The 26122-nt window shown below is 33.0% G+C and overlaps 1 protein-coding gene across 2 annotated transcripts in view; it reads left to right on the forward strand.

Annotated features, from left to right (window-relative positions):
• Positions 1–26122, forward strand: part of LOC149425260 (uncharacterized) — a 282468-nt gene that overhangs the window by 250867 nt on the left and 5479 nt on the right. The window contains exons 8-11 of one of the 2 annotated variants that reach the window (XM_089650268.1): positions 281–423; positions 3056–3178; positions 11768–11870; positions 14074–14246. In XM_089650268.1, the coding sequence (XP_089506394.1) occupies positions 281–423; positions 3056–3178; positions 11768–11870; positions 14074–14246 (542 nt within the window). The remainder of the gene's footprint in view (positions 1–280; positions 424–3055; positions 3179–11767; positions 11871–14073; positions 14247–26122) is intronic. The other variant, XM_089650269.1, reaches the window with a different exon arrangement.

The raw sequence follows: 26122 nt of genomic DNA on the forward strand, positions 1-26122 counted from the left end.
TTTTCATAGACCCTCTGTTCTACATTCCACGAAATTAAAAAAAAAAAATTATTTACACCTATTTCTTATTTTATTAGAAGTCATCTGTTATGTACTTATGAATGTTTACTTGTGGACATACCACTAATGGGTCCGGTTACAATCCTTGACTCTTTCTCACAAAGTAGGAATGTAACAGAAAAGTGGTTTCATTGGAGCCTGCAGCGACAGGATCATGCTAAAAATACATAAGTACCTATTACATGAAATCTACCATATTCTGACCATCCCCTAATTGCAGGTTTCGCTGGCCAGCACTGCGAATACGAGTACAACGAGTGTGAGTCCTCCCCCTGTCTTAACGGAGGCACATGCACGGACCACGTAGGAGCGTACATCTGCACGTGCGGAAGAGGCTACACGGGCAAAAGGTGCCACATAAAGGTAACAACATTATCTCATTAATAATGAAAACATACTTTAAAAACAAAGCAAAAGAGATTTTTTTATGAATTCTTTGCGATGGTTGAACATCAACCAACTGAAGTTGAGATATGCCAAACACACTCCTGAATTTAAGCAATTGTTTTTTTGCTATGTTCGTTACTTAAGATGATTTTTAAAATTATTTATTTGCAAAATATAGTGAAGATAGAGTGTATTCTCTTGCAAGTAACATGAGTACTTGAACTATTACGCTAACGGAGACAGATTAATAAATATTATATATATTTGTTCTATTCTTTTTTTTAAGAAATTATATTTTCCAGAAATTGGTATAATTTTGATCAAATTTATTATTTTCATAAAAAAATCGTAGTTTTTATTCAAGCATTACTTAAGAATACTACTTTTTTACATTACAAACCATATAGTAAAGTATCACAAAATTCATATAAAAGATATTTTGTTTGTAAATGTACTTCCTTATCATTTTCACCCATTCAGAGACTTTTCTAGCAATATTCTAAACATTATTTTCATTTTTTAAAATGTCCATATTAACAAAAAAATGTTTCCATTTTGCCTCTAACTTACTCTCATCAAACTACCCAATAACCGAGCAAACTTTTCCGCTATGAAACACATAAACGCCAAAAAAAAAGCAAACGTTTCTCTGTCACCAGTTATTCCGTCTCTTTTGCTTTACGCTGAACAAGCACGAAAAATATGTTTACTTCTTTTTCGGGTGACACCACACTAAATAATGGCAGTTGTGGGACTACTGCACCTCTATTAAAGTTTGTTGCTAGGCGGATTGTAACACGTGAAAAAATGTAGAGATTTTCCTAGCAATTGAATCTAGCCATTAAAAAGGCAAAAGTATTTTCCAACGATACGCATTTTGGAATAGTGCAATCTATTCTAGACAATACTGAGGGCAACCACTCTTAGTAAGCGTTCAAAAAGATAAAAAGAAGTTTTGAAAGGTAAGAGGAGATGCGTTATATTTTAAAAAACGATTTTAATTAATGGGGGTAATCTAAAATACTTAATAAAGCATAACTTATTTAAAATAGAGATAAAATATCTTGACAAATGGCTTCAGTAGCATTTAAAAAAAAAAAAAATTCATACCTATGAAACGATATGACAGAATTAGATGTGTTTTTTTATAATTTTCGGGACATACTAATAACTTTTGACATAACTCTTTATAATTATTTTAATGATTAACTAATGTTTATGAAACAAGGTTTTATGCATAGCATAAAGGATAACAATTAGTTGCCCGAAATATCAATACAAATTGAAAATATCTCCCGAGCAAAAATAAATGCCGCCAACGGGAAATGAACCCGTACCTTCTGATGTCCAGTCAGGTGCTCTGTAACCACTGAGCTATGTCGGCTTATTTCCAACCCGCCAAATAATTTTCGATCAACAATTACCACTTATTATATCCGTTGGTGGCATTTATTTACTCGGGAAATATTTTCAATTTGTATTGATATTTCGGGCAACTAATTTTTGCTTATAATTATTTGTTTTTATAGTTACTTTTCAACTTGACAAGTGTATTGAACTTATCTTAAAAATAACAGATATTTTTTTAAGAGCTAAAAGCGTTTAAGGGAAAAACATTACATGTCTGTAGAAATTTGGAATGCGATGTCTTTTTGGTCTCGGAATGAGTTTTTTCGGAAATTAGTAATACTGTGATGGAATATCATTACCAAAAGGTACACCGTAATTTTGTGTATATTGTCACAATAGCTTCGTTAGGAACAGATTTGATTATGAAAAAATATGCCTGTTTTGACAAAGGCACGGCTGTTCCGACATGTTGGCGTCTTCGTGTTCATAATGTGTTTTACACCTCAGAAAGAGGTTCCATTTTACGTTTTAAATATTTACTTAATAATAATCATAAAACAACACAAATCACACACATTCTGCGTGTAAATGTGTTAACAAGATGTTAGTGTATGCAATATTAAAGTGTGTAAGTTATTTAAACTCGTTGCATATATTAACACCCTCCGTATTTACCAGATAGAAACATGAAATCGCACGAATACAATTGCGAGCCGAACCGCAAGCCAATCCCGAATTATGGAAGGGAACGAAGCAACAACAAATAGCGCGAAACGCCGCTTGCGGTTGCTTCGTTCCTTTCCCGTAATTCAAGGCTCGGCTCGCGTTTCCGTTCTCAAGTGTAAGCAGCATTACACATGTAAAACAATATGATTAAAAAGTGTTGGTGGAAAAATAACAAGATTTTATTTGTATAATTGTACTTTGATGCGAGTCACATACTTATCCCAGCGAGAGCTCGTACGCACGTCATCAACGATCGTTCTCTTTTTTCTCACACGTCTTGAATGAAAATGAAAGAGACACAAGATGCTAGAACGATGACGTCACGTAAGATCTCTCTGTGGGACAAGCATACCATACCTTCAATTCTAAATAAATTTCACATCCATGAAATTTATTTACATATCCGTGTAAAAACTTTAGTGGCTACTAGGTTCCACTTCCACTGTCTCCACTTTGACATAATTTCCTTATTTTTTCCATAATATTTGACACACTCACCAAGCGGTCCTAACCCTCTCCTTTGCGTCCCCAGGTGGACCTGTGCTCCCCGAACCCTTGCAGCCTGCACCACTATTGTGTGGATCGCGGGAACAACTATTCCTGCGAGTGCCCGCGCGGGTATGCAGGGTCCGACTGCCTCATGCCTGCGATCGCGGTATGATTTATTATTTTTTTCTATTAAAGAGTAACTATTATATACTACCAGGTTTCTCTGAGGACTTGGATTACTTATTAAATAATAAATTCATGTTCCCATATGGGTTTTCTAATAAGAGGTGTTATTTTGAATAGCCCGCTATTTCGGTAGATGGTACTTTTGAAGCTGTCATTTTTTAACATTCGACAAGTAAAAACTACGCCATTTATTAAAATGGAACGATACACGCTTCAAAAACGCATTGAAATTATTAAAATTCACTTGAGTGAATAAAATGCAAATCATCTTGAGTGATGAGGCCTATATCCACCTCGGTGGCTTCGTCAACAAGCAAAATTGTCGCATCTAGGGCTCGGAAAACCCAAGAGTTATTGTTGAAAAGCCTCTCTATCCACAACGTGTGACTTTTTGGTGCGTTTTATGGTCCGGCGGAGTCATTGGACCTTATTTTTTTGAAAATGAGGCTGGAGCAACAGTTACGGTGAATGGATTGCGCTATCGAGAGATGATTAATGATTTTTTATGGCTGGAATTAGATGGTATCGATCTGGACAACGTTTACTTTCAACAAAACGGCGCTACGTGCCACACAAGCAACGAAACCATTGATCTTTTACGATTGAATATCAAAATAACACCTCTTATTGTAAAACCCAATTTAAATTAAAAACTATGAAAACTTTGTCGGTCTCTATTTCGATTTGAACACGTCAAAGCTCAACTCACGAGAAAAATGGTGTATTAAGCTGACGATAGTTGCATGGAACTAGAATTCAAATAAAAAAGGAGTAGTAAAAAATCCACACTGTTCGACTTTTTCTTTGTGAAAACATGGATGCAGATTCTACCTTATTTATATACGCATCTTTATCATTGAACATGGTATGCCTATAGTGAAATTCATGGAAGAGCAAAAAAAATGCACCTTTTTGTCTTCCCACACACCTAAATTAATTAGTTTCATCTCACTCAGAGTTTTCATCAGTTAAAAATTTATTAATGATTTGACAGATTATTTCATGTTTGTGAAAATTTATATTTAGAATACAAAAACACGCAACTCGCAACCTAAGCTTAAAGGTTTACCTACATCAAAAAAATTCTTCAAATATATAAATATACTTATATTAAAATATTTTAACTGTAATATTACAACGCCATATGTACGAAGTATGATAAAACACTTACCTGAATCTAAGCTATTGTTTGTTTTGCTAAGCTTGTTCAAGATGAAAAAAAATAATTATTTGGATAATTTTATGAAGATACAGTGTACTTTCTTATGAGTAACTTGGGTATTTGAACTTATACGCTAACGGTGACAGATTAATAAATCTATTTTTTTGAAAAAATTTAAATTTATGTTTTCCAGAAATTGGTATAATTTTTAAACAAATTTCGTTAAGAATTCGTAGTTTTTATTCAAGCATTGTTTAAGACTACTACAAAGATTCATATCAAAGATGTTAGAATGGAAATGTACTTTATCTTTATCATCTATCACCCATGCAGAGACCTTTCTAGCAATATGGTAAACACATTTCATTTTTAAAGATGGTCATATTGCCAAAAAATGGTTCCTATTTGCCTCTAACTTAGCCTCATCAGACGACCCAAAAAACCTAGCAAACTTTCCGGCTATGAAATTTTTAATTTTTTTTATTTTTTTTATAAAATACAATATAATTATTTAAATTTACATAGTAAGAACATATTTCAATAAAAAATAACATGTTTACCTTTACAAGAGTCTAAAACTCGTGTGTAAAGGGAAAAAAATAAAAACTTAACATACATATGTAAATAGAAGAAAAAAAGAATCATAAAAACATATAAAGTGAAGAGATTTTAGTATTTTTAATATAATAATTTATAAAATAATATAGTGAGATATCATCGTCATTCTAATTCGTTAAATTATTTAAGGTAGTGAAGTTTATTTTATTATTAAATTTATTATAGTCCGGTTCTAATCTCATCTCTGTCGTTAGTTAAATACTTGAACACCAAAGAAAAAAACAAACCTTTCCCTGTATCTCCCGTTATTCCGTCTCTTTTACTTTGTCCTGAACAAGCACGAAAAAACTAATAAAGAATATTTTAACTGTATTCTTACAATGCTATGTATGAAGTGGTTTTGATCACTACAAACAAACCATTGCTACGTTTGCTCGGGCAGTAATTTCAAGAATCACTATATTCAGTAGGGCTACTTCAAAGCCGATTATTTCGAAGCACCATGGAACACAACTTCAACAACGACGTTCCTTACATTTACCAGAATTTCGATCTTCATTCCTCATTCATTTTCTTCTCATCAACGGACCCTTGCGTCACCGTTCCACCTTTTGCCCTTTGTCCTACACAGGCAAATTCTTGGCATGACCGGGTGGCATATTTAGTATTTAAGCAGGAAAATGAACGTTTATGCATTGCGTCGTAGGGTTGGGGTACTCATATACATCTCACCGCATTACGTAAATACTTGGGCACTGCATACTCGGACAGTTTAAACTCCGTCAAAGTGAGCAGATACTTCATCCATACGTATGCAAATCTGCTTTCAGGCAACGTGAAGACTTAATCTTTGCGATTATAATATTTTGCATATTCATACTAAATATTTAATTAAATTTTCATTTCGTAGGTACGTTTGCACCCAGTGTCATTCAATTACAATTGAACGAAGGTAACCAAATGATTTCGGAAAGAGATTACTTTTCTAAATACGACAAAAATATTTATTTATTTATAATTAGAGGCACAAGTTATATATGAGAGTTATTGACAGTCATAGTATAATAAAGAAAAGAAAAATTATAAGTGAACAGGACAAAAGAAAAAAGAATATTGTTTAAGCTGTGGACTTTTTATAACATCATCAATTATTCTTTGGCAATGAGTTTTATAAAGGTATAAGGGTACTTACGGAGGTGGAGGAATATTCACTTGTTGGGATGCACTTGGATTGCACTGTAATTGTGGTATTAGCAAAACTTTATTTTTGCGATGCGTTAAAATGATTTTTATTGCTATGCGATGCGTTTTGGGTAATAATGTTCACCTCGTGTCACGGCTGTTGGTTTTTGACTGACTCTCGGCCAAAGAGGAGAGGTATGAAGGAGAGGAAAACGGGGTTCAGGAACAAAATTCATTGCCATAAACAATTCTCTATGAAACGACAATTGGCCATTATTTGGCGTAAACAAATATACATTAGTAGAAAGTTAGTGAAAGAAATTAAGAGAAACAAAAACAATAAACCTGTTATGCAGTGACTAGGGAAGTTTTATCTAGTAAGCAATATAAAAGTGAATCTACTTTAATAAATCAGGGCTCCCCAATATTTCATTATAATTGTAGCGATAACTACCAGTAATTTCTAGAAATTCAATACACGCAACGCGCATCACATTGGAATTGGAGCAACAATCGACTATCTCAATAAAGCCGCTGTTAGAATTCATTCACCTTCTTTCTTTCATTCGTCTCCTAACCACATCCCCAAATAATCATAAAAACTTTAATTAACATATACAAGTAAAATCAGTGGTCAAAAACTTTATTCCGGTTTTCTATTTGGGAGGCGCCGCACAGTGGGCTGAAAATCGCCTTTCACAGACATAGAGACTTGAATTTTCAAGAGTCTTTTTTTTGGCTAGAAATGGATTCTGCTGATCATTACTATGGTATAAAATGTCGTACGAAGCAATTGCGTGTACAAATGAAGGAGTTATAATTTTTTTAAGAAAAATTTGTATGGCGCTGACATTAAAAATGAGGCTATCTCTGGAATCATAAGGTTGGCCGTTCTATCCTTACACACAGATAATACTAATATTTATTTGTATTTTTTTGACATACTTCATATTGTGGCGCAAGGTGCGATTTTTTTTTTTAAATTCTAAAGTTGAAAAAAAATCTTTTTTTATGTTGAAGATTCATTTTAATGCTTAAATTCTCTACATATGAGTATGATTTGTCTAGTTTACAATATTTTATTTACACTTCAGAATCCATTTCTAGCCGAAAAAAATACCCTTGAAAATTCAAGTCTCTATGTCTATGAAAGGCGATTTTCAGCCCACTGTGCGCCACCCTTGGAACCATTTATTGGATAACCAACACCTCTGCCATAGGTCACCCTAAGTGGTTCGCTAGGTTTGATGATTTAGCAGGGGTGCTCGGGTTCATCGGGCGAGGTGTGTTCAGGATGTACCTGCTCACCAGCCGCGTGGCGTTTCAGATCGGGAGAGGCTAGTTTGGGGAGACCCTTTGACCTCTCCAATTGGTTTTTCGAAACATGGACCGCAGTGAGAACGGTATATTCATATGTCCGTCACTTCTGGATACACTAATCACTAGATTCCTACCCAACCCTCATACCTTTTACCATCCTCTCCTTCCTTTCCTTAAAAAAGACCTTCCACACAGCATTCCAAAAAATGGTGTTGATAAGCATTTCTTACTCAATACGAGTACTATGTATATTATTATTATTTTTTTATTTTTTAGAGTCAGCTGTATTTCTTACCCAATACGAGAATTATATGCTCAAGCACATCTTTTTTCAATTATTTTTTAATTAGTTTTTATTTTACAGTCAGCAGTCCGAGTTAATACGATTAATTAATGCGTAAAGGTCTCGTATAAACAAGTAGGCGTTAAGATACGGAAATGCTAACAACGTATGCATATTAAATTCATTACAATGAAGCAGGTCTACCCAACACCACAATACAGGGCTTAAATTGAAAAGGGGTAGATTATTTCTTGCTCTTCTAAAATAAATCTCCAAAGAGTAACATTAATTCGGAAATCATTTTAAATATAATAATATAACTGTACACTACTTATTTCGACGGAGCGGGAATAGGTTCAAATCATAATATATTACCCAGCTGTTTAAAACAATTTTAACATCGTCACATCTATTACGATATTTCTAATTGAATTGTGTATCCAAATAATTTTAATGTATTCGTAGAAGCCAAAATAAAAATTAATGCAAAACGTAATGTAAAGCAAATGTAAGGATTAAATTGGCACTTAAGTTATTATTATTTAAAATTTTACCATCGAAACTTTATTTTTTTATAAATTAATACAAATATTACATAAAATTACCGATTTCATAGAAATTTTAAATAAAATCTACTGAAAATTAAGGGCCAGTTGTTTGACCGATTGGCCGTCACACTTGAAATCATCACACATAGACGAACAGTGCCATTTTGATTTTTTGATGTCGATTTTCAACCCCACGACGGTTTGTCAAATTTTCTGTTTGTTGGGATGGGTTTTTATCAACCGAATATTAAGCTGTGCATAACATGCATCAAAAATTAACAAAATGCTAAAAAGTCGAATTTTTGCAGATAACAGGGACCCTCTAAATATCAATATATTAAAAATAACGCTGTTCGTCGTTTTTTATTCCCCCTTTAAGTATCCTATTTCAATTTCATAAACTACACAATACTCGATAATTATATACTTACATGATCCCTAAAAACATCGCAAAAATATATACCTTTTTGATTTTCATGATAGTCATTTAGATGGATATATCGATTCAATACATAACTCACACAATAAAACGTGTGTATTTTCTGCATTCCCTAACAAAAATTCTAGCACGTACTCTACGCTTTTCTTAAACATGTTTGTAATTCCTGCATAATAAAGCGGTTGTGAATGTTTTTTGTGGAAGTGTGACAATGAAACGTGCTCTCGCAGGAGTAAAAAAATCGTGCTCCGATTAAAAAATAGAGTGGAAAAATAATGAAGCAATTAAAATATTTCTTGTTTAAGAATACAATTGGGTTGATTAAAACTTTCAGGAAATTGTGAGTTGAATGCATGCATTGTGATGTAAAAAGATGAAATTAAAATTTTATCTCTGCGATGATGCAATATTTCTGCTAACGTTTTCAGTTGTCTTCTTAATGAGAAAAACTGTTGAGACCTTTTAAAATCCCAATTGAAAAAATAAATGTTAAAAATCAGCACAATAGATTTCCAAAATGTATGTTTAACTTATATAGATACATTATTTTTGGGGTTTTGTAATTTGGGGGAAACCGACACTATTACGTTTTTCAGAACGTTTAATCATGGATTTCACAGGTTACTAGTTAACCCTAACATAAACATAAACAAATATCTACTCTTTATTTATTTTTATATTAGAGGTTCAAATCACGATACAATAATGTTAAATAATAACTGAAGATCTATCGCATCTATAGATAAAAGTGTAGATCTTATAACAAGTAAATCACCTATGGGGGGGGGGGGTCTTTTCAGAGTAATAAATGAAACTATTTAATATTATACAGGGTGACTGGTGCTAGATAAAAAATATTGAAAAACATCATAAAGACATATATATATATATATAAGTAAAAATACCATTGCGAACATCATCACCTTCATTTCTCAACAGATATTGTGAACAGTTCTACTTTTGCGCACAATAAATTGATGTAGCCGTTTAAATCTGTTAAATACTACCAATTTATAATAAGCGAGCCTTATTCATTTTCACCGTTTGCATCTAGGTTCCTCATTGGGACTTTAATATATTATAATATTCAGTACATTGTAGGGCTATAATTGCTCTCCACATATTGGTACTCACTTATGGCACAAGATTCGTCATTTGGGCAAAAACCAAATCCACTGATATTAATAGCAACCTATTTATGTCATTCACTTTTTCTGCGAGTGTGTATTTTTATGGGAGAACAGGGTTACAAAATTCGAATGTATTACTGTAATATTTAATTTTTGTTATATATTAACAACAGATAACATATTTTTTAATATTTTTTTAATATTATCTTCTTTTATGGTTCTTTCGTTTCCAAATATGTTCATTTTTGATCTATCTCCAATATTTGTACCACATCCTCTGCAGACGGTAGCATTTTTCAGTAGTAATATAAATCCCTAGTTGAACCACATTCGAAAATTAATATTAAAACATGTCGATGGCCAGAAGGCTTGCAGTCTTTTCAATTTCCACAGCGATTGCCCATTTAAAAAGAAAGATGTCTAGTGAAAAGGCGTAGACGTTGCATTCACAAGTCAAGGTCAATTTACGTTTAAAAATATGTGTCAAACTGTTCCACATTATGTGAAAGGGATTACAATTGAAAATAATCACAAAAAACTGGCTGTTACTGCGGAAATTTTTAGAAACTGTCTCAGTTAAAAAGCCCCAGCAATTTTGCCACTCGAGTAGAAAAAGTAGTAAAATATTAATTTACCCGATTTTCAAACATTGTTGGGTTATTCGTGACCCGGGAATGTTTGTCTTTCTTTTTTTAAAAAAAAAAAACCTCTTTTGCTTTTTGGGCATTTCCGCTTAAGTTGGAACGTGTTTTTTTTACACTTTCCATTCCTTTACTTTTTATAAGTTTTTATCAATACCAGATTATTAGAAGTCGGGATATTTTAGTGCACAAACTCTGAGGATATTTTAGTGCACTACCATAATACGTACTACTCATTGCCTAGAATACTAACTATATAGATTCTTCAATGGATATCCTCAATTTATTATTTATCAAATACAAAAGATCGTTGCTGGGGCACTTCAGTTATTTATAAAAATAAAAATAAGTTAACCGTTTAATAGTAATATGTATCATTTTATGAACTATTCATTTGTAAAAGTTCCCGAGAATTCCATAGTAAAATGTTAGTTCCATAGAAATATTAAGCTTGATTTTTTTCAATATTAGTCCCAATCTATGTACAAACTGTATTTGTTCAAAACATATGCACGATATTTAAGACACAACCAAATTAATCTTAGATAAAAACACACATTTTTTTATCAAAATGATAAGTAATTAAAAATAATATTTACGGATTCGTAAATTAATAAATGTGTATGTTAAAAATATATATTTTTCCAATATTAAAAATCAATCTAAATCGTGGGATATTTGACATTTTGGTGAAAGCGCTATGTAGAAACTTTGGCGAAAATGCCCTTTTCCTTTTTTTTTCAAAGCCTGCGTATTGGAAATGTGAAACCATTTTGGTAAAAAGTTTTTTCATGTTGTGTGGTGACCCTGTAATCCGAGGAAATTTATCAGGCCTCACCGAATGTCTAGAATTTATCACGAAGCAGTTAATCAGGGTTGATACAATTAATTAAGTAAAATTACTGTCAAGTGATTTATTTCTTTTCCCCTATCTTATAAAAGTGCGAACCAAAAATCTCGATTGTATTACAAAGTTGGATTGTTTCAATCGTCTGTATTTATTCCCGAAGATGTTAGAAAAGAAGTGGCTACTTGTAGTCGTTCAATTGATATTTAGGCCATTTAATTTCTAGACATTTTTTTTCTTATTGGCGACTAACTTGGTATCGTGGCGTCGTCTTTATTCCCCAATGCATAAAAGATTTGATAGACACTGATTGGTCTAACTTTAAGGGGTTTTCTTGGTTAGTTTGATTAAGAAACTTGGGAACAAAAAATAAGGAAACAACAGAGAATTATTAATGAAGACGATTGAAAAAGCCATAGGGAATTAGATGAAATATTTGTTTTTTCCATTTTTTCACAGACATGCAACACGAACCCTTGTGCAAATGGAGGTACATGTTGGAGTAGCGTGGACTCCTTCTACTGCGCCTGTAGACCTGGATATACTGGGAAAACCTGTGAAGGTAAGACAATTTGTAAAAAGACTGTAAAAATAAATTTGATAACGGGCCCGTTGTGAAGTGTGAAAAGTTCCTGTCAATTTTTCAATCTCGCCACAACGTTCCATAATGGCCTGCGATTAAAGGGAAATCAAGTCATTTTTTGTGAATATTCACATTCTAAATAAATACCCAATTTTCTTTTCAATCAATGTCGTTTTTATAGTTAAAATAAGTAAGAATATTTCAAAGCCCACCAAAAGGATTGCAATCAGGCGGGGTACGCGTGACGCACTTCGGGGTTTTCGGTTAACAGTATGGCCATTCCCACTTGGGTCGGTATAAAATCAGCAAATCCCTAATTACATAATTGGAAAGAAGATTGAGAAACATTTATTTTAGAATAAGCTGAATACCGTAATGCAACTTTGCGCAATTTTGTCTGCATTTTTAATACACCCGGTCGACCGACTCATGAAGTAGCAGTTTAAGTTCAGCCAAAACTCCTCGACCAACCACAGGACGTTTAAAGCTTTTAATTTTTTTCATTTTATAAATAACGAATTATTAACTCTATCTGTGAACTATTAAAAACATAAATTATTCTGAATACACTCATGTATTCAGGATCAACGTCTATAACGGACGTTGCTGGCCATATGTTTCCATTAAAAAATATATGTTTACTTTATTTATTCATAAAATTTGCCAACTCCACGCCACTGGCAAAATCCTCATTCCCCGCCACTGCTCATTCATAGCCCGTTTCGGCCAAAATTGCCCGAAATTTCTGACCCCGAAAAGTATCGATACCGCATCGCACACGTACCCCGACCGAGCGGTACGATGTTCAGTTTTTTTGTATGCATATTTCACTAAATAAATTTAAATTTACAAATATGTTAATAATACCTGTTTTAACTTGTACATCTCCTCAGCGGTAGTCAAATAATAACTATTTGCGATATGCTACCACTGAGGAAATATTTAAAATGCCTTTTTTCAACGATATAATATAACCATTTTTTATAATTAATTTACATATTTTTCTCTACAAAAATCCAGGAACCTCGTAGCATAGTGAATCTTTCCTCTTTCGGAGCGCTATGTCACTAGAAACCTGCGAAAAATACTGTCATAACCTTTTTACAAATTTGATCGCTTCAAGATCATATTTACAATTTTATTTTAAAAACATTTCTTATTTTCTGTCGTATCTTGACAAACTAAAAATCTAGTTGTCAAGATACAAATTGTTATAACTACTATGTAATAAAACTATGTAATTGTAATATAGGCGAGCTTGCAAAATCTTTGCAAGTCTCAATTTCAAGCGTCTGCCTTCAGCAAACCCACCGACAAAATGAATGTGCAACATTTTACGGTGGCTTATGTACTCTCATGTAGCGGTGGTAAAATCTCCACGCCTTTTTGGTCGACAGCCAAATGTCGACTTAGAGTCGACCTTATAGAATATAAGCAGCGACAAAAATTAAATTATATCAGTTCATCTTTACCATCAAAACGAGTGTTTTACTTACAAGTGACTCCTGCCTCACCACCGACTGCCTCATCTTGCCTAGTCTTCTGCTCCAAATCTTCTGGTGTTTAACTCTTCAAGACCAGCCGGCCCTGCTAGGAAAACCGCCAAACGCAAGAAGCGAGCAGAGACGACAGCACACCCAGTGCCCAACATTCACCGAGCACCGGGTGCTAGAGGCAGATTGCCATAAATTTCACAACTATCATCATCATCGGCCGTAAAGGAGCATTCTTATCGGTTGAAGACACGGTTTGGACCCGGCGGCGCCCAAATCTAGTCTTGTGCGGACTCCTGACCAGTTTCTGTTGATCTTATTTTGTATGAAACATGAAAATGCGAAATCAATATTTGTTGTTCTATCTGAAAATTTTAATGTCATAAAAAAATCGCTTATATTCTTTGTTTTGTTTTGTATATACGCCAACAAGCTCGTGATCAAAATGACCTTTATGATTGACAATGATCACAATTGAATAAAAATATGAAACGGTTGACACATCTACAATTCAAAATGTCGCCATCAAATATAATGTAGTTTGAAACAACCAAACTAAATATTTAATCTAGTCCCAAATTTTAAACCACCTACAGCTATCGCAAGATAGTATTGAAGGTCAAGTAAAATGTCACATTATAATATATATACCAAAATATATAGATAATAATCTTTTTGTATTCTTGCAGACGACTTCATAGTGGAGTCGGTGGGCGTTGCGCAAGGTGCCCCGGACAGCGGGGGCGGGGGCGGCTCCGTGCGGGAGGTTCGTCTGCCGCTCGCGCTCTACCACGACCGCCTGCACAACGTGTACATCGCCGCTGGCACGCTGGGAGCCGCGATGGCTATCGTGGGCGTCGTGGTGAGTACTATATTTATAGCGATATTCGGTAAATAAAACCTTTACTTGTAATTGAGGTGTAAATAATACGCGGCGCCTAAGGTCAGAATAAAAAGAAAAATTAGACTTTTAACCACGGTGCAGTAGGTATAGTTACATCGGCCTGAAGCTGAACATCAGCCTGTACCAACTCCGAACCGACGCGACGTGGAAGAATCTAATAAGGTATAAGGTTTGTTTTTATGGGAGATCCGCAGGACTAGTCGTGTGCATGGGGGTGGATGACGCTTTTTCCACATGCACGACTAATAGGATAACATGTATTCCGTTAACATAGTTTGTGGGCGGGGGATCGCGATGGATATCGTGATGACAATCATTGGTAGTTTATGTTTTCTTAGTGTGACCGACCGCACAGTGTCAACTGCTTCCAACCAACTGGTGCCAGGGACTATGGCATCCTCAATTGAGATATGTTTCATAGTGCTTTCACACAAACGAAGTATTGAATTTGGTTAGTCAGAACTTAAACTTTATAGTACACAGATTACACCCGCGCTGTACAAGCGGGTAATGTATTTTGGGTTCCCTACAGAGCATCGGATCATCCCAATGAGAACAAGTTGTGAGGCTTAACTATTTGAGTTCCAGAAGTGCCTATCGGCCACGAAAAAATTGTTTCCGTTATTTGGCCGATGGGCGTGTTCAAAACGTATTTTCCTTTCATGGGAGCTTATGGTTAAAAATATTTGTAGCTTACTTAAATAAATCTTATTCGATTGGCAACAAAATAAACAATTATTTAACAGTTCTTGCTTCTCGTTTTGTAAAGAGCGGTAGTTTTAAAATAATAACAAATTTACTACTGCGCCTTTCGCGCAGTTCGTGTTTTATTGTGAAAAACACTTATTTAACTTCATGAAAAATATTATAAAACTTCAAGAATACATATTTACGATTTGATTTAAAATATTATTTTACATCGTAAGAGCAAAAAAAAACAACATTTATCTGAATATTAGTAAAATTCCTGACTAGTATTATTCTGGGGAAACTAAAATATATATATATATATTAATTTAGCCTCGGTACATAACAGAAATATTAGGTCGTGTGAACTCGGCGTTCGAATAGTCAATGTAGTGGAGAGGGGAGAGATATTGGAGGGATAAAGGGAGGAGGAGATACCATCCATTATATCAGTTTTTTTTTAATGAGAACTGATTCTTGCTGTTGTTGATCTCCAATATATAACTTTTGTTTAGTGAGGCTGGTAATCCATGGTATTGTTGTGAAAAACCTATTGCGAGCAACATATTTATATAATTTTGTCATTTAGTAAAAAGGCACCAAATGCTATTTGATGCTGTACTCACGAAAATTATTTAGAGCTAATTGTGGAATTGTTGTCACCAATACAATTTTGGACATGATCAGTACGTGAATTATCTACCTACGACAATTTAATGACTTCATCAAATGTATATTTTTTCCGAAAGATTTATTCCTATTTTTTTATTACTACTTATTCTTGAATTCCATTACTTGAAAAGTAAGAAATAAATACAACAAACGATATGTAACTCAATATGGAAATGACGTTTCAAGTGAAAACTATGTCAAATAGATCCAAATCGCAGACAGAAAAGGCGTGAATAATTTTAACAAAGCCAAAGCTTATCGTTAAAGAGTTGTGTTGCTTCATAAAAACAGATTTTATTCCTTGAGATTACCAAAAATGCTCCTTTTTGCGAAATCAATTATTTATTTCTGATTCTACGAATAGTCGCATGTATCAATACCTCATGCCTATTAACCAAGGTGTACTTTCTCCCGCAAATTTACTAAGAATCTGCGATTTAATTAGTGAACAATTTTATCTAGTCGCACAAAGATAACTAATTTTCTAAATATCCTCCCTAACCGAAAACTTCTTCTCCAAGCTACCTGTACAATATTTTAATCAAATTCAAATTTAATTTACGGTGAAGCTTGGGACTTTTAACTCGGTTACCTGCCCATCAATAAGGGCTGATACACTGGAAGAGCTCTCCAAAAATATTTCGTTTCGTGAAAAAGGCTTGAAAATTGACTGAAAATTAATCACTGAAAGTTTCAGTGATGAATGATTTTCTCGAAAAATAATCGTTTCGTGATCTTATTTGAATTTAATAGTTTACTAATTAAATAAACCATAAGTTATTTGCGCTTTCTTCGGTTCTTTAATGATATTATTCAGGTTGGAAAAAAAATTCAACTCTCGACAACAAACATATTTAAAATATTGTACCTCTACCTAGGAATAACTACGCATTTTGAGAATCTTGCTTCAAATATAAAAAAAATATACACGAGTTTTAGCATAAATTGAAAAACTTAAAACGTAAAACTACTGTATGGATAAGTTGCTTCACAGAATTTGAACAATTCATCAAAATTCAAAGTCTATGAAGGAGCTATTCAAGTTCTGTTTTATTTCAGTTCTGTGAAAAAACTGACCCATTATTATATAGTAACAGAATTTGAATAGAACTTCCAAAGAACTTTGAAATTTGATTAATTGTTCAAATTCTGTGAAACCTGTCCCAAGTGTCTTATTATTTGAGCTTGAATTCCCCCACCAAATACAAGGAACTTATCTCATTACGGTGAAAAAAGGCTGTTATTATTTATTTTTCTTTATAATAACTGTACCATGTAAATATATACAAAAATTTAATGTGAAAAATAAGTATAATGAAAACCGAAAAAAACGCTGCGCTGTATCTTAACTGATATAATTAAAGTATTTTTATTCTTCATTATAAGCACCCACTTAACTGACAAAGCAGTTTGTTTTGAGTATCAATTATATACAAATTTTATATTATATCAATATTAAATCTCATTATTATCAGTTATTAATTGTAAATTTTGTGAAATTTAATTAAGTGGATGCACTGTTTTTCAAAATTAAATAAAAGCAAAAAATATCTTCGGAGAATGGAAGTGCCATAGACGTCCAAGACTTACTTACAAGAAACGCCGACTTTGCATATTCAAAATCAATGGTTCCACCTTTTTCTGGCTATATTATACTATCAATAATTTCATTTAATATGCTCCTCCCGTCCATTCCACTTCACCCTATTTTCACAAACCTTGTATCTTGTAACACTCATCCATATAAATGTAAATAACTTTTAAGATGCCCTTTCTTGTGTAGTGATGTAGGTAATGGTTAGATTAAAAACTTATTTTATTTAATAATTTGAAACAAAGAACGGAAAAAAAAACTTTGTGGAATTGAATTGCATTTCTCAATTTAAAAGTTATTGATACGCAGAACCTTATTTGATTGCTCATATCTCTTTATTTTGTGATTTTTTTTATTCATCATTATTTCAAATTATTCATTGAACTATATGTGTAAAATAAAAATTTAAGAAATGCGTCAATTGAAATTTTACTTATTTTTCTAAATGTCAAGGTAGTGTATGTAACCCCTAAAACTTTTGATATTTTCGGTATGAGCAAAATACATTCAAAGTGTCCTCTTTAAAATTATTTGCATGTATTCGGTGCTTGTTCTAGTTGCTAAACCGTCTACGCGTTATATGTTTAACATTTTATTTTGTTTCTGTTTCGGGCATATTTTTTAGATCAAAAAATCAAATAATAATGACTTATAACCGATTAGATTTATTTAAGCTGTCTAAATAACTGGGAACTTAACAAAATATGTAACTAGCCAAAGTGTCATTTCTGTACAAAGACAAAGTGTATGAAATGGCATTCAGCACTTGTAAAAAATGCTCTAAGTAATCTCCAACTTCTTCCTTTCCCTTCTAGCACTATTTTATTGTACCATCCGTTTTACATGTTAACACCATCTAACTGTCTCTAGCTTATGATATATGCCACACATTAATTTAAAGATGTATTCTATTGACACTGCCTCCATGGTCGAGAAATAAGGCCTCGACAAGCAATCAAAACTCAAGGGTTCAAATCCCGGCATGCGTAAATAATACATTTGTGTTGTTTTACAATTAATATGTAGTTTATTTGTGGCATGTTCTAGGGTTAAAAATACTCTCGGTATCACCCTGGTATAAGATCACCATTACATTGCTTGAAATGGCTTTAGTAGTGTTTGGTGACCAGATCTGAATAGCCAGGCACTTCGCAACCTTTTTTTTCCTCCACTACTCTAATTGGGGAAGCCACAGTCTTAGATGGTTAAGAGCAGTTGGGCATCTTGTGCGATATTCACATGAGAAAAAAAATAAATAAATACTACTATATAGATGTATACAAATTAAACAATTATTTATTTACATAACCTTTTAAAGGCAAACTTTAATTTTTCAGATTATTTACCTCAATTCAAATTCGCTGATACATTTGGAGTCTTACAACATATTTGCTTGAAGTATTTTTTCTAACGAAATCAGTCTTCTTTGTCAGTCAAACCTTATTTCCCATTCACACACAAAATCATCCAATTGCTGTGAGGACCAAGGTTAGCATCAGAACTTCATTATGAACTGCTAGCCTTGCTGTATTTTTGCCATCTACGCGATATAAAATAATCGTATTATGAACATAAGTAGAATTCTGAAGGTGTATAGACTGTATAGTCTGTTCTCCCTCTGTTACCGTTACCCTCTGGTAATTATTCATCCCCGACCAAGGCAGGCTACTTTACTAAACGAGAAGAGATACATCAACCCATTCGGGGTAGATCAACCCAAAAGGCTGCTGTAATTATAAAGCGGGAACGTAGTCTACAAGGGGGTTGTGTTACATTGTTAGTTGGGCTCTGTTCAGAGGGAAAATAATACTTTAATCTAGTCGGGTGAGTGGTAAATATACAGGAGTAAAATATGAAAATCCTTTCGAATTCCATGTTTACCAACGTATAAAGGATAAGAAAAGTTCATTGGAAGTTCAAAGGAAAAACTCATTTTTAATTTGTGAGGTTTCCTTCGGGGTAGACACGGAGTATGGAGGTTTTTTTTACTGTAGGAAAATAGTAAACCTTGGTCTTGTCAAGGCCTAAATTTTAAAATATATGAAATTCAAATGTTATCTGATAAAAACGACCTGATCCTGTGTAATGTCAACCGTTGTCGGATCCTAGCTATGTTTAATGTTGACTTGAATTTTGCTAACCCTATTCTTAAACCTTTGTTTGTCCCTTTGTTAACCTATCTGATCACTGTATCATTAAAAAAATGTTTTTTTGTATTTATTTCATCTATATATGTATTTTTCTTTATCGTATTTTTATCGTTTTTTCTAAATTATGCAAAATTTAAAATAGATAAAAATAAAATAAATAGCAATTGGTTCAATAATTACATTCTAAAGTTCTACAAACCCACCCCGTTACAATTTTTGCTCGCTACCCCCTCTCGTTGCTCCCCACTTACAATATCTGTAGGAGCATTTGCATGGTTTAAACAAAAAAACCGACTATCGCCATTAATTTATAAAATATCCTGAAACCTGAAATGACGTCGGGAATCCTGAAATTTTGTATTAAAATGTACGTGGTAAAATGCGTGGTGTATTTGAAAAGTGTGGTAATCAATTTTATTTTTTGACACTTATTGGTAGAAAAAATCACCCCTTTACACAGGTTATGTATCCCACCCCACTAAACACATTGAAAAATATAATGACGTCGGAATAGTGGTGCACAGGGGAATTTTTTTTTACATTCAACTGAAATTCATAAATGGTATGACAAAGAAAAACATGATTTCTGATGACTAATTAAAATGTTTTTCAATTATTTATATTTCTTAACCATTCAGGCCTTTGCCGTATAGTGTGTTATGTTTCCAAATGGCGGGAGAATTTTTGTGTATTTCCGCGTTGCAATAAAGGCCTAATAAATTGAACATTTCTGAAAATATCCAAAAAATGAAAACGGTTTTTTAAATAGGCTTTCTAAACGTTTTTTTAAAGTAAATATACTATTGTGAAATATTAAAACTTTTAATCCAAACATAAAAAAAAATTAAAAATGGCTCACGCTATGTTTTTTCCTAAAATATCTGATAATGAAAAAAAAACATATTTTAATAGTCAAATGTATTATAATTATTATTGGCATCTCATTTTTTATCGTTTAGTTCCAAAATAATTAGTGAAAAATTCACAAAGTTTCACAAATTTATCTCAAATTGCTGTCGGAACCTTTGGTTTCATATAGGTGTACATTTTAATTATTCTGTAGTTAACTTCTATATTTAAATGAACAACGTTGTATTCTTTCTAAAACGTTTAGATTATATTTATCAGCATTATAGTAAGTGAAATACAACGATTTCCATGAGACCATATGAGCTGTTCAAAAATAGACTCCACGAGTACTAGCTGTTGGTTCACTAAACCGAACAAATGAGCCCGAAGGGTTAAGGAACAATAAATTGAAAAATGTTAATTAAAAGTTTAGAAGATTTTTGCCAAAAAGTTCCACTAATTGAACTGATGCCGAGTGCTGAAAAGATTTGGGCTGCACTAAAAATTCACTTGGAAAGCTATTCATGACTCGCCTATCGAGAACTTTGGTAGCTTCAAATTAAATTACTCCATCGATGCATTTTTTTCTATTAGATATATTTGTACCTTACAATTAAGGACCTAGATGATTCATACCTTAAACATTGTAATTTGTTTTTCAGGGATAATTGAAACTTCGCCCTATTAGCATTATGTTTGTAGGTACCAGTTTACTTTGAAATTTGCCTACGAAGCGTTGCGTGCGTCGCTGCTGAATATAATTCGTATAAATAGCGCAACGTCTCCAATATTAAAGAAAATTAGATGAAAATAACGAAAACAGCATAGAATTTAATTTGTAACACGTGGTAGCCTGTTTTTATAGTATTTCAGCCCTCGTGATGGACTGTTGGTGCTTTCGCAGAACGAAATGCATATTTCCCCAACAATAACAGGGAACGCTGATGAGTTAATCAGGACTGGAATATTCGGTTACATTTACGATGGGGAGTTTCGGCATTTTGTTTTATGAGCTTTGTACCTGCCTCGGTTTTAATTTAATTCGTAACTCGAGGAATAAAACCGTAAAAGCTTTGAAAAGCTTTTTAGTTCTCATTTATTAAATTTTGCATTTTTAGTCTACGGGTATAATAATTTTTGGACGGGTAGCACTTTTTTTTCTTAGGCTTAAAAAGCTTAAACAACATTTTTCTTTCATTTTATAATTTATCTACTTCAAATCAGAGTTTAACGAAAATCTTTTTGTAATATCTGGTCGCAGAGTCACCCAGTGTTTTTAGATGTACTATTTATTGTGAGTTACTAAGTAGGGACCCACTTATCTAACTTGCTTTTCAAAGACTTGTTATTCCTTTGTAGATGTTATTGAACTTGATCACGTGTAGTATTTTTTCAAAGATATGAATTTTATGTACGCGTTGTTCTGAGATAAGTTAAATAAGTCCTTCGTATCTACATATAATGTTTTTAAATGTAGTACCAATCAGAATAAAAGGTCTAGTGCGTAAAAATAAGCAAACAAAAATAATCATGACATTCTTTCTTTATTTTCATGCTTTCTCATTGTGTTTTCCGAGACATAAATAATAAATAATGATAAAGATAAGAAAATACAAAAGATGTGATGATAAAATTCCATTGTATACTGTATTGTGCGAACAATCGCCAAAACTCGACTTGAAGATGTCATGGCGTCGTATTGAAGGGTATTCGAAGTGAAGTGGTCGGTTCCAGTTCTCAGAGATCTCTCGAGAGGTCCCGAGAAGCCGTGAGTGTGCTGAGTCCACAGTATTTACCCGGGAATTCTAAACTAAACTGGACTCAGAATAAGGATGAAACTAGCATTGTGCAAAGGTGAATTTTACATTTACTTCATTTAAAGTTAGAGAGTATTGCAAAGAAATGGGGTGCAAATTTTGTTATTTTTTAATATCTACCTACCATTTCTAAAGTCTACCCAACCAAGGCAAGAAAGAAGTTTACAGAAACAATACGTTAAATTTAAACTGACTTTAATATAAAATATTATAAAACTACCTCTGCGCAATAATGAACTAAAAATAATAAAAAATTAATGAATTTACAAAAAATAATAAATTTCGATGAAAATGGTGTTTGATCACTCTCGGAAGATTACTAATTTTTAAATTAGTACCTTTTTTAAATAAACTAAACCAAAATGGAGTAACTTTCGTAGTCCAGTTTTTTAAATTTAAATTAATTATATTTTTAATTCATTCTATGGTTTAAATAAACTAAACCAAAAGGGAGTAGCTATTTTAGTCCAGTTTCTTTAAATTTAAATTAATTATATTTTTAATTCGTTCCATGTTTTAGATAAACCAAACCAAAATGGAGTAACTTTCGTAGTCCAGTTTCATTATAAATAGCTTTTCACTTTAGTGGCGTGAACCAAAGTGAGGGAATGTATTGTAACGGATTTATTAAAGTTTAAGCGGGAACTATTTTTTGAAAAGCGTTTCTGTTTATCGGAGGTAAGTACAGTATCTACATATATTTTAAAAATCATAATTATAAAAAAGTATATGCGTTAATGACAGGGAATTATTATTTTTTAAAAGTGGTGTACGAGAGCCGAGTTGAGATGCCTGGGGCACGCTTTCGAAAATGTAATCCCACCATAACGTGACAATTTTCGTTTCAGAACTTTTCAACTATCTGTCATTAATGGATTAAATTAGATAAGTACTAGAAAAATCTACCTTTCCTATTACAGTAGAAGCTCTTGATGCTGGGATCATTTTAAATATTGTGTAAGCAGATTTTTCTGATAATAATTTTATCATAAATTTCTATGAGCTTTATTTTGGTTCATCTGCATAAATAATAGCAGAAATTCATTTGGTTCTAATGGTGTTTTCCTGGAAGATCAGACGGAAGCAAAGTGTTAGTCCGATGCATCAAAACATCTAGGAGAAATATTTTATGGAGTCGTGTTTTTTTTATGAAAATATAAATGTCACTGTTTCAACTCGTTGCGTCGTTTTCATCATCCATTTAACTGTCAAATATAAAACACAATTTGATTTATTCAAAAATCTCGGTTGGAACCAGTTTTTAAAATTCATTTATCCAGTTTCCATGGTACAAGGAAAACTAACATAAAATACAAGTGTATTTATGATGGATAGATTTCATTGCATGCAAGAGAGAAACCCAATGGATATGTTTGTCATTCTGTTGTGGTTAAAAGGAACCGCGATAGTTCAAGGCCGGACTTAAACAATAGTCGAAGAAATATTATAAAGTTTCTTGGAAATGTGTAGCATTAAACCTAATAGATCAGAAATAGTTTGGGCAAGTCTGCACCCACTTAACAACACTGTAGACTTACAAGAAGTATCAATATTTTACCCCCCTTAATCGTGGTGTAAATATTACGCGGCGTGTATGTTTGAAATAATGAAAAAAAAATACTTATTACCACGGTGCGCATCGTAGGTCTGCTTTGAACCGGGCTAAAGTCGGCATTACTATACTAAAGCAGAACTGATGCATAAGAATCTAATAAGTAAGAGGTTTATCTAATAAGAAAGCTTTACGTTTCTCTGCGACTATTTCCTTGGTGGCGTCCATTAGGGGCAGACTATGAAAACTTGCAACTGCTGGGTTCGGGACGTGGTTCAGAGTCTAACAAAAGGATTATTCGTGGGACGACTGAAGTGTGACACTGCGGCGATTTAGGTTTAGACACTCTTGTGATTCAATTACTATTCTAAGAATCATTCGTGTTAAATCTGTATTTGTATGTAAAATATAAAATCAATTAGGTACCTGACTACACGCTATTTGTTTATCGTAAATTGATTTTACTGTCGACGAATATAATATGTGAAAAAGTCCTTGTGACTTTTTACAAAACATTTTGTTTTTTAATGTTTCAAATGTTTTTTAAATGATTAATACAGACCCCTATTTTAAAAACGTTCTACGAAAATAACATTTGGAAGGAGATTTAAATGATTTTCAAATGTTGAAGGTTCCGAAGTTCAGCTATTTTTATGGTTTTTAGCTGTCTCTGTTATTTCAGGTAGTTGGGAAATAGCCATTCTTATGATTAAGCACTGACAAAATCACAAGCACTTGCTATAAAGTAATTCACACAACTGGAAATAAAACCAAGAATCTAGTTATAATTCCAAATTGCTATGAAGGTTGCTAGGGCCTATCCGGGAGAAACTTTCGTTTTAATACTATTGTCTAAATAAAAAAATAAAATCTGTGTACCAAGTTAATGATATTGGCCTTCACTTTGTTATTATTATTGCTATCCTCCGCTTTTACTTTTAATTAGTTTTCTCAAATTAAAAGTAATATAGATTACTGCAATAAAATTGAATCTCAAACGTCTACTTGCCTTGAAAAGAGGAGATTTCCGAATTAAATGGAGTAAAATATAAAGAATCATTTAATTTTCTTTTCTGCCCAGGAAAGGCTAAATAATATGGATAACGCCACATCCATTTTTTTCTCCTTTTTAATTTATCCATGTTATTGAGTTGGCCAATACTGATTACGTTAATATTATTAGAAATCCAAACTTCAAGTTATACTGTCAACATTTGTTAGGCCTATTGAAAGAAGGGATGGAATATGTTGTTTAATCGATTTATGCCGATTTGATCTGAAATAAAAAAATAATAATAAAATTTTGTAAACTAGTAAATTAAAAAATAACATAGAATTAGTCACCAACAGGAATATTAAATGATCATTTATTTTATTGTTTATTAGAAACAAAAATTATTAGGAACATTAAATAACAGAGTGATAACAATAATACATTGATAAAAGCAAAGTCATCGAACCACTTTCTTAACATGCGTTGAGAATTGGATACGCAAATAAATAATAAATAGAAATGGTAGAGAAGAAAAGAAATAATAACAGCTACTTTTTGAAATCAGATGTAGACATTCATATTTTCTTCTTAATTTGAATGTTAGGGTGAAAATTTCATCGCCAAAATTCTGCTTGGGAAAAGAGGATTTTCGAATTTCCACATGTTTTGAACGTTAAGTATGCAAAATGTCATCAATCTCGGGATAAAACTGTATATTTAGATAGATAGATAAAACCAGTTAAAATTAGACAGAATGATTGAATGTATGTTGCAGTATGAATGTGTAAGTCCGAGAATAATGTGGATCAGATTTAAAATCGGTTTGACAAGGATGTTTCTTGTTATTTGCTACGCCCCTGTCAATTCTGAAAGCGATGAAGTGAAAGATGATTTTTGGACTGGTGTGAATGATGTAATGAGACTAAAAAATATGAACGAAAGGATTATAATGGCAGGCGATTTGAATGGGTGGGTGGGAATTAGACGTGACGGATTTGATTCGGTCTTAGGTATGTTTGGGGATAAAAGAACGAATGACAACGGGAACAGAATACTTGAAGTATGTTTAGAGTGGAACCTGTTTGTGTCGAATACTTTCTTCGATCATAAAGGTATCCACCAATATACGTGGGAAAGAGGAAATGAGAGGTCAATTATTGATTTTGTAGTAATTGACTCTAGATTGAGAGCTGTTACCGAGGACACAAGAGTTTTCAGAGGGGCTGAGGTCGAAACTGACCACTTTCTTGTAGTGTCAAGAGTAAACCTCTTTCGCGGTTGGCGCTCTAAAGTGAAAACGGTATTAACTCCAACAAGAGTCAAAATAGAAAAACTACAAAATGATAATGTGAGAAGTAAGTATATGAATTGTGCAGAGATAAGATTGAATGCGAAGGAAATGGATGGTCTAAGCATAGACGAAACATGGAACCACATAAAAGTGTGTCTTTGTGAATCTGCTAGAGAGGTTTGTGGTATAAGTACGCAAGGTAGGAAGAAAGGTGATGCATGGTGGGAT

This window comes from Hesperophylax consimilis, chromosome 3, assembly GCF_061612785.1.
Source record: "Hesperophylax consimilis isolate HC1 chromosome 3, BYU_Hcon_1.0, whole genome shotgun sequence".
Classification (NCBI taxonomy): Eukaryota; Metazoa; Arthropoda; class Insecta; order Trichoptera; family Limnephilidae; genus Hesperophylax; species Hesperophylax consimilis.